The following is a 15,431-nucleotide window of genomic DNA, read 5'->3' on the forward strand; positions in this document are numbered from 1 at the left end:
TCATCATTGCAACTGGCTCAGGAAACCGTTAGTTGCAGGCCATAGCTTCAGTTCATCACAGAGACAGACAAATTGCACACCATTCCCGACTGAGAAATATATGACTGAGTACAGTTGACGTTTCAGGCTGAAATGTCCTGCCGAAGGGTTTCAGACTGAAACGACTTTACTTTTTTCCATAGATGTTGCCTGGCCTGCTGAGTTCCTCCAACATTTTGTGTGTCTTTCTATTAGCTTATCTATTAACTGCAATCAATGGAAAATCAGTCAGGGTCACCTCTGCATACATTTTCAGTATTAAATGTGCCATCCAATCCAATAGTTCAGAAGTAAGAACAAGAAAATCTGCTCCAGTTCTTAATTGTTTACACAAATTCTTTAATCTTTGTCAGTGAAGAGTATTATATTTGTGCACCCTATTTAGAATAGTCTATAAATAATCATTAGTTTTAAACCAATTGAGATAATAAATAAAACCATCTGGGGCAGAGTGACATTTGTTATTTATTATATGAAAGAAAACCTCTGTATCAGAACTGTATTCAGACTGTATTCATTTACATCCAAAATTAAAAACAATAATCTACTGGCAAAATTATGAAGTCCACCTGATTGAATGTATTTTTTGGGCTACATTAAGATACAGGTTCTTACAAATTTTTATCTGGTGAGGTAAAAGGGAAGTATTGTTATATTTTATGTTTGACTACTTTCTTTAGTGCAGTGTAGGGTCATTATCGCCAGTGTAGTGACATTATCAGTGTGAAAAATCACCCAGGATCATCCCACTATAATTCAACTTTAGATTTATGATGCAACTCAATTGAACATGTTACACAGTCGAATATTAGCAATTTATTTTCATTTATTGTGTTATTTAATCCAATTTTCAGTAACATTGGGGTTGAGTTAGATATGGAAGTAAATGATCTCGTGGTAGTGAAAGCAAGTTATTCTGGTTATTGTTATAAGACCGTAAGATATAGGAACAGAATTTGGCCATTTGGCCCATTGAGTCTGCTCCGCTATTTCATCATGGCTGATCTAATTTCCCTCTCAGCTCCAATCTCCTGCCTTCTCTGGGATCTCTTCATGCCCTGACTAATCAAGAGTCTATCAACCTCTGCCTTAAATATACATTTAAGTATGTCCTCCATACTCCATACCGGAGCTTGTCCTCCACAGTTGCCTTTGGCAAATAATTCCACAGATTCACCACTCTCTGGCTAAAGAAATTCCTCCTCAACTCCGTTCTAAAAAGGACACTCCTCTATTCTGAGGCTGTATCCTCTGGTCTTAGCCTCTTCCACCATAGGAAACATCCTCTCTACATTCACTCTATCAAGGCCTTTCACCATTCGATAGGTTTCAGTGAGGTCACTCCTCATTCTTCTGAATTTAAAGGTTCAAAGTTTCATTTATTATCAAAGTATGTATGCAGAATACAACTCTGGAATTTGTCTCTTCTCCAGGCAGCCACAAAATACAGAAAACCATTTAAGTAATTGAAAGAAAGACATCAATCCCCCCGACATGAAAAGAAAAAGAAACAAAAACTCTCAAGACCCAAACACACCCAACAACCCCTCCCATAAAAACTAACAGATTACCCAAACCCCCCGCCCACCATCGGTAACAAGAAAGAATGGGCAAGAACGTGAAAAAAAACATAGAACTGAAAGACGCCAACATGAGTTACAGTTAGTTTGAACCATGTTCCAAGTCATAAATCTCAGAATTTCGATGACACCTCTGAGAGCATTGGGACTCGAACCTGCACTCTGACGGCAGCGACTCGAACCAGTGGCCCCTCCGACGGCAGCGACTCGAACCTGCGGCCCCTCCGACGGCAGCGAATCGAACCAGCAGCCCCTCCGACGGCAGCGACTCGAACCTGCGGCCCCTCCGACGGCAGCGACTCGAACCTGCGGCCCCTCCGACGGCAGTGACTCGAACCTGCGGCTCCTCTGACGGCAGCGATTCAAACCAGCGGCCCCTCTGACAGCAGCGACTCGAACCTGCGGCCCCTCCGACAGCAGCGACTCAAACCAGCAGCCCCTCCGACGGCAGTGACTCGAATCAGCGGCCCCTCCGACGGCAGCGACTCGAATCAGCAGCCCCTCCGAAAGCAGTGACTCAAACCAGCAGCCCCTCTGACAGCTGTGACTCAAACCAGTGGTCCCTCCAATAGCAGCGATTCAAACCAGTGGCCCCTCCGATGGCAGCGATTCAAACCAGTGGCCCCTCCAATAGCAGCGATTCAAACCAGTGGCCCCTCCAATAGCAGCGATTCAAACCAGTGGCCCCACTGATAGCAGCAACTCAAACCAGTGGCCCCACTGATAGCAGCAACTCAAACCAGTGGCCCCTCTGATGGCAGCGACTCAAACCAGTGGCCCCTCCGATGGCAGCGACTCAAACCAGTGGCCCCTCCAATAGCAACGATTCAAACCAGTGGCCCCTCCAATAGCAGCGACTCAAACCAGTGGCCCCACTGATAGCAGCAACTCAAACCAGTGGCCCCTCTGATGGCAGCGATTCAAACCAGTGGCCCCTCTGATGGCAGCAACTCAAACCAGTGGCCCCTCCAATAGCAACGATTCAAACCAGTGGCCCCTCCAATAGCAACGATTCAAACCAGTGGCCCCTCCAATAGCAACGATTCAAACCAGTGGCCCCACTGATAGCAGCAACTCAAACCAGTGGCCCCTCCAATAGCAGCGACTCAAACCAGTGGCCCCTCCGATGGCAGCGACTCAAACCAGTGGCCCCTCTGATGGCAGCGATTCAAACCAGTGGCCCCTCCAATAGCAGCGATTCAAACCAGTGGCCCCTCCAATAGCAGCGATTCAAACCAGTGGCCCCACTGATAGCAGCAACTCAAACCAGTGGCCCCACTGATAGCAGCAACTCAAACCAGTGGCCCCACTGATGGCAGCAACTCAAACCAGTGGCCCCTCCAATAGCAACGATTCAAACCAGTGGCCCCTCCAATAGCAGCGATTCAAACCAGTGGCCCCACTGATAGCAGCAACTCAAACCAGTGGCCCCACTGATAGCAGCAACTCAAACCAGTGGCCCCACTGATGGCAGCAACTCAAACCAGTGGCCCCTCCAATAGCAACGATTCAAACCAGTGGCCCCACTGATAGCAGCAACTCAAACCAGTGGCCCCTCCAATAGCAGCGACTCAAACCAGTGGCCCCTCCGATGGCAGCGACTCAAACCAGTGGCCCCTCCGATGGCAGCAACTCAAACCAGTGGCCCCTCTGATGGCAGCGACTCAAACCAGTGGTCCCTCCAATAGCAGCGATTCAAACCAGTGGCCCCTCCAATAGCAGCGATTCAAACCAGTGGCCCCTCCAATAGCAGCAACTCAAACCAGCAGCCCCTCTGAGGGCAGCGACATTAACCAGTGGCTTCTCTAAGGAAAGCGACACGAACGAATGGCCTCACCAGGAAAGCAATTTGAACCAGTGGCCCCTCCAAGGAAAGCAACATGAAGCAGTAGCTTCTCAGAGAGCCATTCACTCTCCTCTGCATTTGTCTTCATGTTTCAGTCTACCTTGATGCTTTAATTGGTGAGAGATGTAGTAGATCATGGCCTCTCATCTCATCCCTAAGCTTCTCCTCACAGTGGCTCATGCTCACGTTTCTTTCCTGGAGCTTTCTTGGGGACAGCAGAGCACTAGCTCACTTGATCAAACTACAGACGGTAAATCACAGGTTCCAACAGTTTCAAAAGCAAATTAGGATAAAAAGAATAAGTAGAAGACATAGAAAAGCTAAAATGATTGACTATCTGAAAGATGGTGCCGAAGAATCGTTTGCTGGCGCCATCTTGGATTTCTAGCGAATACAAGCACAGAGCCATCAAACGACAAATTGTTTAATCCTGGAATCATTTTCGTGAACCTCGTTTGAACCCTCTCCAGTTTCAGCACATCCTTTCCAAAACTATTCACAATATTCCAAGTGAGAGGCCGCACCAGTGCCGTATACACTTAACATTACATCCTTGCTTTTATGATGACTGAACCACAGCTGGGTGCTAAAGCTTTGCATGATCATGTCGGGTATTTAAACAGAAAAAGGTACAGATAACTAAGTGAGTTTATAGGAAAGATTAAAGCAATGACTCAGCCCTAAATACTCAGTTACAAATGCTTGGTGTAACCAACTTTCTTTCAGTACACACACAGTTGTGAGTGAGATTAAATAGAATATAAGAGCATTAGATTGATAGCTGGACTTTTGCAGCAACAGATTAGAGTGCTGAGGGGATTACCTTTAAAGTAAACATACAGAACAGATTATAGCTATATGTTTAATTCAACGCAGGTGTGGTTGTATTTGTAAATGAGCTGGAAAGTTACCTGTTAAGTATAACCATCCCAGCTGTGGTCAGTAGTTCTAAATGGAGTAACTATTGAATCAAAACTTGAGGTAAGTTTAAGAATAACTTTAGGAAATTGTGTTCTGAACCTGCCACTGTATGCTGCTGCTGGATTTCCCCAGGGATTGTAGGGCAGAGATTCTCTAAACTGCCTTGTGAATTGTCATGAGAATAAGATCAGGTGAATTCAGAGAATCAAACTTGTACAGCACAAAAACAGGTCCCTTGGCTCACCAAGTCCGTATCAATCATGATGTCTGCCTATATTAATTCTAATTGTCCACATTCAGCCCATATCCTTCCCTTTCCTGTCCAAATGCCTTTAAGACATTGTAACTTTTATTTCCTTTGGTAGCTCACTTCATATAACACCACACCCTTTGAGTGAAAAACCTGTCTATCAGACCATCTTTAAATCTTCTCCCTCTTATTTTAAATCTATGGCCTCTTATTTTAGATTCTTCCACCCTAGGAAAAAGCTTCGGACTAGCTACCCTGTCAGAATCCCTCATAATACAATGGATCTAAATGCTCAATAATTGCAATGAGAAATACAGGCCTGCAAATTGCAAGAGACATGTTGAAGAAATTATAAAACTGTCATACTCCAATGAAAGATTTGGCAGAAGCAAAGGTCTGTCTTGGTCTTGCCTTTAATCACAGCTCAGTATGTCATTTCAGGGAAGGACTCTGTGCTATACTGCCAATAGTGTAGGCACCATCGGTATCTTGGTGGCTTATTTGAGGATTCAGAGGGCAAGAGAGATGCATCCCTCACATCTGACACAGATTAATATGATTCTGAGCACAGACTCAGCCCAATAGTCCATTGTTACTTGAAATTTCATCAATTTTGTATTGAAAATGCAAAGCAAACTTTTGATATTTCCTTACAATATTGTGTCATTGTGCCAGCTGTTAGTTATCCCAACAATCCTATTCCCACTCTCACGTGCTCGTTGATATCCTTAATTCTCTCACCAGACACTTACAAAAGGAGTAATTTACCTCAACTAATTCACGTTTCAGCCACCAAATCATTGAGATGTGGGAGAAAAGCAGAGCCCCTGAAGGAAACCCATACTTTTATAAGAAAATAGGGCAAACACCACACAGACAGTACCTAAGGTCAGGATCAAAATCAACACACTGAAAGTATAAGACTACCTACAGTGCCATTGTGTTGGTCCATGATATCATTATGCCAATCCAATCTTGTTCATCTTAAACAGACTGCATAGAGAATTTATTTTTGACAGTAATCCTAACTTTTCTTCTTGAATTATAATCTGTTTAATACTGAGACTTGCTATTATTACATTTGGAAAATTGCACAAAACAAGATATCAACTAAATAGAAAATCAAATCCAACTCTTTATAACCTGGCATAATGTGGCCATTCCTCGCTGTAATGCTGGGGAATACTGGTAAGTCTGAATGTTTGCAGTTAGATTCCATGAAGGAATGCAGTAAAAGAACGTAGCAGTAGATTCAGGAAAAATCTGTTGGGGCATATGCATCAACAAGATAAAAAGCTGCAGATGCTGGAAATATGAAATAAATCTGAAAATGCTGAAAATACTCAATTGACAGGTGGCAATTGTGGAGAGAAAAACAGCGATAATATTTCAGGTCATGACCTTTTATATACATCATAATTCAGGCACATTCTCAATATCACTCTCAAACTGATAACCACTTTCCACAATTATATGTTGGATGTTCGTGCCAAAGGAGCTGAACATCTTATGATAGAGCACTTGAAATTTCTTTTCAATATAAAATGCATAAATATTGGATAAGGTCAGAGAAAATCTTTGTTTATATATGTGAGTTAATTAAGATTTCTTGAAGAGCAGAATTTTGCAGTTGTCACTGCAACATTTTCAGATATTTTTAATGAAATGGTTCACTGAAAATAAAGTTCAGCTTATGTAATATGTGTAAATCATCTGAGAAGGACAGCTCTAAACACTTGAAACAGTCATTCCAGAGCACCAATGACATTAAGCCAAGGTGTAGTTAATGAAAATGTCTGCCAGCGAAAGTGAAATGTAGAGCCATAGTTCTAAAACATTCCAGCACCGAAATAAGCCCTTCAGTCTCTCTAGTCTGTGTTGAACCAGTGATCTGCCTAATCCCATTGACCTGCACCCAGGCCATAGCCCTCCATACCTCTCTCATCCATGTACCTATCCAAATTTCTCTTGAATGTTGAAGTCGACCCAGCATCCACCAATTGTGCTGGCAGCTTGTTGCACACTAAACATTTCACCTTTCACCCTCAACCCACGACCTCTAGTTGTAGTCTCACTCAACCTCAGTGGAAAAAAACCTGCTTGCATTTACATTATCTATACTCCTCATAATTTTGTATACCTCTATCAAATCTCCCCTCACTTTTCAATGTTCCAAGGAATAAAGGCCTCACCTATTCAACCTTTCCCTATAACTCAGGCCCTCAAATCCTGACAACATTCTTGTAAAATTTCTCTGCACTCTTTCATTCTTATTGTTAACTTTCCTGTAGGTAGGTGACCAAAACTTCACATAATACTCCAAATTAGGCCTCATACAACTTCAATGCAACATCCTAGCTCCTGCATTCAATATTTTGATTTATGAAGGCCAATGTGCCAAAAGTTTTCTTTACAATCCTATCTACCTGTGATGCCATTTTCAAGGAACTATCAATCTGCATTCCCAGATCCCTCCATTCTACCACACTCCTCAGTGCCCGACCACTCACAATGTGTGACCTACCCTTGTTGGTCCTCTCAAAGTGCAATACCTCCACTTGTTTGCATTGAATTCATCTGCCATTTTTCAGCCCATTCTTCCAGCTGGTTCAGATGCCGCTGAAAGCTTTGATAGTCTTTCTCACTGTCCACTAGAATCCCAATCTTCCTACCATCCGCAAATCTGCGGATCCATTTTACCACATTATTATCTAGGTCACTGATACAAATGACAAACAACAATGGACCCAGCACCAATCCTTGTGGCACACCACTAGTCAGAGAAGCAACTATCTACAACCATTCTTTAACTTCTTCCCCAAAGCCAATGTCTAATCCATTTTACTACCTCATTTTGAATGCCAAGCACCAGAGCCTTCTTGACCAACTTTGTCAAAAGCCTGGCTAAAGTCCATGTAGTCAACATCCACTGCCTTGCTTTCATCACTTTTTCTGGTAACTTTCTCAAAAAAACTCTATAAGGTTAGTTAGAAATGACTTCCCTTGCACAAAGCTATATAAACATCCCTAATCAGTCCCTGTCTATCCAAATACCTATATACCAGGTCCCTTAGAATTCCTTCCAATAACATTTCCACTGCTGATGTCAAGCTCATCAGCCTATAATTTCCTGTCCTTTTCACAGAGCCTTTCTTAATGGAACAACTCTGACATCTCACCTGTGGCTAGGGCCCCTTCAGCTTCTGCATTAGCCTCCCACAGGGTCCGAGGGAACACCTTCTCAAGCCTTATAAATTTATCTCCCCTAACTAACTGAGAATCTCAACCTGAGGACTAGACCTCTCCGTTTCCATCATTACCTTGAAATTAGTAACATTATGATCATGAGATGCAAAGTGTTCCCCTACTCAAACTTCTGTCATCTTCCCTGTCCCTAATAGGAGATCCAGTATCACACTCTCTGTATTTGGGACTCCTATGTACTGAATAGGGAAACTTTTCTGAACACATTTGACAAACTCTTTCCCATCCAGCCGTTTACAGTATAGGAGTCTCAATCAATACGTGGAAAGTTAAAATCACCTACTATCACTACCTTCTGTTTCTTACAACAGTTTGCAATCTCACTACAAGTTTGCTCCTCTAAACACCGCAGATAGCTGGGTGGTCTGTAATATAATTCTATTAATGTGGTCATACCTTTCTCATTCCTCAGTTCTACCCATAAAGACTCATTAGACAAGCTCTCCAGTCTGTCCTGAGTATCACCAAGACATTTAAGTACATGTTCGGCACAGCATTGTGGGCCAAAGGGCCTGTATTGTGCTGTAGATTTTCTATGTTTCAATGTTTATGACATTTTCCCTCATTAGTAATACCACCAGTGCCTCTTTAATCCCTCCCGCAGTAACACATCTAAAACTACGGAACCCCAGAACACTGAGCTGCCAGTCCTACCCCTCCTGCAACCAAGCTTCACTAATGGCTACAATATCATAATTCAACATGCTGATGCATGCCCTAAGCTCATCCACCTTTACTACTGTGCTCCTTGCACTGAAATATACGCAGCTCAGAACATTAGTCTCACTATGCTCAGCCTTTTGATTCCTGACCTTGCATGTAGGCTTAACAATATCTTTCTCCATAACCACTCCACTTTATGTTTTGGTGTTCTGATTTAAACTCTAGTTTAAAACTCCCACCACCCTGTACAGCACTAGAAAACGTTCCTGCTAGGATATTAGTCCCCCTCCAGTTCAAGTGCAAACCATCCCTTCTGTACAGGTCCGACCTTCCCTGGATGAGAGTCCAATGATCCAAAAATCTGAAACCCTCCTTCCTGCACCAATTCCTTAGCCACTTGCTAAACTGTATGATCTTCCTATTTCTGGGTTCACTAGTATGTGGCACAAGTTGCAATCATGAGATCACAATCCTGGGGGTCCTGTCCTTTAACTTAGTACCCAACTCCTTGAACTCACTTTGCAGGACCCAGTCCCCCATCCTCCCATGTCACTGGTACCGTCATGGACCACAACCTCTGGCTGCTCACCCTCCCATTTAACAATGCTGTGGACTTGTTCTGAGATGTCCCTGACCCCGGCATCCAGAATGCAACAAGCAATCCAGGAATCTCATTCTCGTCCACAGAATCTCCTTTCTGTTCTCCTAATCAATGAATCCTCTATCACCACAGCTTGCCTCTTCACCCTCTTCCCTTCTGGACCATAGAGCTAGACTCCAGAGACCTGACCGCTGTGGTTTTCCTCTGCTAGGTCATCCCACAAAACAGTATCCAAAGTAATATACCTGAGGGGATTGACCACTGGGGTTTTCTGCACTGGCTGCCTATCCCCTTCCCCTTCCTGATGGTCACCCTATCACCTGTGTCCAGCACCTTGGATGTCCTGTCTATCAATCCCCTCCTTCCCTCACCCCCATCTCCCAAATGACCCAGTTCCAGCTCCAACTACTTAACAAAGTCTGTTAAGAAGCTGTAGCTGGATACAATTCTTGCAGGTATAGTTGTCAGTGACACTGGAGGTCTCCCTGCTCTCCCACATTCTGCAGGAGGAGCAATCCAGTATCCTATCTGGCATCCCTATTGCTCTAAATGTGCAATAAGAGAGAAATAAAGAATAAATAACAGAAAGAAAATCTACCTACACCCTTTGCCTCTCTCACCAAAGCCTCAATTCTCCACTCCAACACTGGTCCACTCATACAATGGCCCCTCTGCTGAAACCTAACTTCTTTTTATTGGGCAAACACGAGGAAATCTGCTGTCTGGCCTGCTGTGTTCCACCAGCATTTTGTGTGGGTTGTTTTTCTTTTTATTGGTCCTTGCTAAGTGCCTAATTATACGCAATCCAATGTCTCCTCAGGAACTGTGGCACCCAAAATGTGCCAAATGCCTCCACTCATTTCCTTGAAACTCTCTCTCTCACCATGCAATTCAATGACTCCTCAGGATTGTGGCGTGCAAAATGCACTGGTTGCCCCCACTCATTTCTTTTAAACTCTCTTCCCCTCTACACAATCCAATGACTCCTCAGGATTGTGGTACGCAAAATGTGTCAAGTGCCCTTGCTCACTTCTTTTAAGCTCTGACTCCTTGGGAACGTGACACACAAAAGATGGCAGCCAGGAGGAGAATTACATCAATTAGCCAAACTTCTTGTAAAGGTTACTATCAAAATAAGAATGGAAAAAATCTGGTGTCACGGAGCTGGTTGTTACACCCTGAATGGGACGCTTCTGATTATGCTCCCATTGCTCTCAAGCAGGGTCAGCTGGTTGTCTACACTCAGAAATAAATTAGAGCTTCAGTTGAATTATAGATACAGCATTTTAGACCACATGGTATGGTAGCACAGTGGTTACCGTAATTCACACCACTGACACTAAGGAATTTATATAAACTCTTCATGGGTTTCCTCTGAAAACTCTAATTTCCTCCTACAGTCTTAAGATGCATTGTTTAGGATTAATAAGTTATAGGCATACTCTGATGGTGCTGGAAGCACAGTGACATTTGCATGTTGTAGACACAGATAATGCATTTCATTGTTTGTTTTGATGTTTCTATGTATATACAAAGTACATTTAATAACTACATTTATTAAGTACACATGACAAATAAAGCTAAATCTTTAGTTTTGATTTGAGGAAGGAACCAGAAAAAACATGTCAAAATATTTATATTGTGACAATACAGATGTTGGGAAAAAATCTAGCAAAGTCCTTACTTTTTCTCTCCAGCTTTCTTCATTTCTTAATTTCTGTCTAAAGCTTTCTTGTAGTTGCTCAATCCTATTTTGATGTGAAACTATCATCTGTTCCCTGTAACAGGACAATTAGCTTGGTGTTAAAGGTCAAGACTAACTTGCTCTTAACATCAAATTCAATTTACTATTTCACAAAATAAGTAATGCAACAATCATTTGTTTAGCCAAAACATTCTGCTGAAAACAAATAGAAGTGTACCAAACTAAAGTTAACAAATGATTAGTGGAAAACATTGTTCAAAAGATTGCATTATTATTGTAAATTATTCTTGATGTAGATAAGAGTGAGTTGGTTATGTCTACTTGGGCCAATGGCTTATTTTTGTGCTATAAATTCTCTGTGAAAGAAATAGGTTGGAATATAGTTGATTGAGAATCTTTCAGTTTGTGGGGATGGAGAACCACTTTTCAAATCCTGTTTTACAGATCTTTGATGAGAAATATGATTCTCCAAAATAAGTAAATTTAATTTTTAGGAGAACTCAGATAATCTTAACATAATAAAAAGATTAATTATTAATTACTGGATATAGCTAACCAAAGGACCAGTCATGTGTAAACAAAGGTTTGGCCAAGATTTCAAACGCACATGTTTATATTGATTAGGAAAGAATCCATATAGCAGAGTTCTTAAAACAACGTTGCTATAGAAATTATGCATCATTGCCTGCTTTTCTGGGCACAAATGCACATCAATTTCACTGTGGAAATACAAGTACTTAAGTTGTACAGGTAAATCCCTTTGCAAAAACTGAAGTGCTCCTCTAACTCCACAGGTCCTATAATACTCTTGGAGAGGGTCCATGTGGCAGAATAAATCATCCTGACAGATTACTTTTTAAGATACTTGACCAATTTCAATGTCTTAAAAACAGGACCCATTTGTGCAATTTTTCTGCAAGTAGCATAAAAAACCCACTTTACATCCTATAGATCATGTTAGTGATTTTTCTTCAAGAGACAATTAGCAATCACCAGGAAAATGACCAAGTGATTCACAACTAATAATATCATTGTTTGGCTTCGTGCAGCTTCTGGAAGAAGCCTGTGGCCTTCATTGATCATTCACAAAGAAGCTAAAAGCACATTACGCAGGCCTGGGAATTAGATGACAATTAAATAATCTGGAACATGGAATATTACAGCTCAGGAATCAGCCCTTCAGCCCAAAATGTTGTGCTGAACTAATTAAGCTAACAACACCTTTTCCCTTCTGCCTGCACGTGGTCCATATTTCTACATCTATGCACATTCACGTGCCAACCTATGAATCTCTTAAATTTATTCTATCTTTATCGTACCTGCCTCCAGCAACAATGCTGACAAAACATTCCAGAAACCCACCACTTGTGTAAAAATATAAACTTGCTCCACACATTTCCTTTGTACCTTTCCCATCTCAGTTTCCCCTCCACTATTAGATACTTCAAGCCTGGGTAGTAGGTAAGAACTGTCAACTCTACCTATCTATGCCTTTCATAATTTTATAAAATTATCCTCTGCCCTCCTCAGCCTCTGACACTCCTGAGAAAGCAACCCCTTGTAGCATTTGCCCTCTAATCCAGGTAGCATCCTGGTAAACCTCTTTGGCACTCCGTCCAAAGTCTCCACATCCTTCCCATAACACTATGACCAGAATTGAACATAATACTCCAGATATGGTCTAATCAGAGTTTTATGCAAAGCTCCAACATAATTTCCCTACTCTTGAACTCAAGACCTTGACTTATAAAAGCACACATTCCATAGGCCTTTGTTACAAACATATTGATCTGTGCAGCTACTTTCAGGGAGCTATGGACTTGAACCCAAAGATCTCTCTGTATCTCAACACTGTAAAGGGTCCTGCCATTAACAATGTATTTTGCCTTTACATTCGATCTCCTAGAGTACAACACCTCACCTTAATGTCTCAGATGTTACCATTGTATGCTGCAGTGTGCCATAGCTGAAATGGTCTTGGTAACAAACAAGAGAAAATCTGCAGACGTAGAAATCCAAGCAACACACACAAAATGCTGGAGGAACTCAGCAGGCTAGGCAGCATCTGTGTAAAAAAGTACAGTCACCTTTTCAGGCCGAGACCCTTTGGCAGAACCCTTTGGTAACTTAGCCCAAGTGGGAAGATAATGGCTTGATGAGGTAATTTGCTGACCATAAATAGGAACTGTCCCTAAAGGTAATAAAGCAATCCAGATGTGGTGCTCCACAAGCTTAAACGAGCAAGTTATTTTTATATGCCTGTGCATATTTTCAAGATGGATAACCTAAATCTAGAAGCTTATAAAGTTATCAGTAACTGGTTGGCAAGAAATTGCAGCATATCCTTGTGAGACTGTTCTACACTTGTGGACATTTAACATAACTCTACAATGCAGTTATAAATGAAAACCTTGCTGGCGCTAATGAGCAACAATGTACTGTAGAACATAAATCACACTGTGTAATGGCTTGGACAATTCAAATAAATCTCTTCAATCAACTTATAACTCCCAAATGCTAAATCTTCAGTGGTCTCAATTGTATTAAATACACTTGTCAATTAAAACAGATAATAAATTCATCACTGTCCTATGTCAACTTTGACTATGGTGATTATGATTTGAACTTTACTGTGTTGTATAAGTTTCTATTTGCGTTTTCTGCAACTTTTAACGTACATTGGACTGCACTGTGTAAAACAGTTCAAAAATTGGTTCAAGAACTTTGACAACCTTAAAATGAATGTAAAGTGCATATCCTGATGAAATATGTAAGAATGGAGGAGGATATGCATATACATAGATTTCAGTATTTGTGATGCTGCACATTGCTGATATCCTAGTTTCTTCATTTTGTTGGTCTGAAGCAGTGTTAGACTCCATTGATCCATTGGGCATTATAATTAAGAAGTCCAGCAAACTACAGAGAATGCACATCTTCACTCTAAATATAGATCAGTAGATTTAAGTAGCTTCTTAATATCATTGCTTGATTTACTCCAAATTAAATTTATCTTCAGATAGCTGAGAGATGCTTATTGCGGGTAATACAGTTTGGCAAAGATAGTTTAATAGATGCCCCATTAATTTAATACATTTTGGGTAGGAATGGCTCTCGGCAGCTCAAATGAAATAGAGGAATCAGAGAATCTGCTTACATTCACTTGATAGTAGATCATGAAGAACTATAGCTTGCAATTAAAGGTTACTTTCAAGTGGAATAATTTAAACTGAAGCAAAACCTTTCTTGTTGAAAAAGTAAAGGTACTGATCCTTTGAGAGTTGCTGTATTTGAGCCTGAAGCTCATCATCCAGTAATCCAAGTTCCCCCTTGCATTAACAAGAAGCAAACACCCCCCACTGTACACAGAGCACATGCTTCTGAATATATTAATGATGTTGAAGTGGAGTTGATTGACAGCTTCAATTTCTTTGGTGTAAAGATCACCAAAAGCTTGTCCTGGTCCAATCATGTACATGCTATGGCTCAGAAAGCACACCAGCATCTTTATTTCCTCAGGAGGCAAAGGGAATCAATCGATCCTAATCAAGTTTTATAGAAGCACCATAAAAAACATCTTATCTGGATGTATCACAACTTGGTATGACAACTGCTCTGCCAAAGACCACAAGAAATTGGAGAAAGCTGTGGACACAGTTCAGTCCCTAAAGAAAACCAGTCTCCCCTCCACTGACCCTAGCTGCACTTCCTCTTGTTTCTAGAAAGCAGCCAACATAATCATGACTCTTCCTACCCTGGTCATTCTTACTTCACCCCCATCCTCTTCTATCAGGCAAAAGATAGAAAGACGTGAAAACACACACCATCAGATTCAAGGACGTCTTCTATTCCACTGTGTTACGTTCCCAGTAACCGGGTGACTTACCAGCAAAGATAGAGAGGTCCGCAGAAGTCTGATGGTACTATTTTCAAACGTTTTTATTTATAAAGGGGCACAAACGTATGGTTAATACAAAACATTCAGATCATACACATCGTCAAAACTCAATCTAAAGCACAGGTATAGTAATAATCAATCAGAAATAAGCTCTATCGTTATCTAGGGAAATACTGAGTCCAATAATATAAAAGTCACTCATAAATCTGCAGGCTTTTCCATTTGGGAACCGCTGGCATTTCACGTGTTGGAGAGAGAGAGTGTGGTGAGAAAGAAGGAACACTTGCCCGTCGTCTTTACGAAGAAAATCCCGGTTGTTAGTTAAAACGGTTTTCCTTTGGTTTCAGCCACAGACTCCCGATCCGGAATCTAACGCACGTGGCTTCCTTCAAAATGGCTTCCCGCTCCGACGGGAAGTGCTATTGTGTCTTCTTCGTGTGTCTCCTTGGTGCGTCTGAGGCCCCGCCTCGGCAGCCCACCTTTTATCTGGACTGGCAGGGTTGTAGATGTCAATCAGGGTGGGGGTGAGGCAATCTTTCCCCCATCACCCATCTCACATTGCCCTGAGGGTTTGCACGTAGTCCAGTCCCTTATTCCACAAAGGTGTCTCCCAAGACAATGGCTATGTCCATGGCTTTTGTCTGGCTGAGAGGCCAGCCCACAT

At 41.8% G+C, this 15,431-nt stretch overlaps 1 protein-coding gene across 1 annotated transcript in view; it reads right to left on the reverse strand.

Annotated features, from left to right (window-relative positions):
* The window catches only part of lekr1 (Leucine-, glutamate- and lysine-rich protein 1), a 172,923-nt gene that overhangs the window by 16,468 nt on the left and 141,024 nt on the right, over positions 1-15,431 (reverse strand). The window contains exon 11 of the mRNA XM_073041054.1: positions 10,849-10,942. Coding sequence (XP_072897155.1) covers positions 10,849-10,942 — 94 coding nt within the window. The remainder of the gene's footprint in view (positions 1-10,848; positions 10,943-15,431) is intronic.

The sequence above is a fragment of the Hemitrygon akajei genome, chromosome 3 (assembly GCF_048418815.1).
Source record: "Hemitrygon akajei chromosome 3, sHemAka1.3, whole genome shotgun sequence".
Classification (NCBI taxonomy): domain Eukaryota; kingdom Metazoa; phylum Chordata; class Chondrichthyes; order Myliobatiformes; family Dasyatidae; genus Hemitrygon; species Hemitrygon akajei.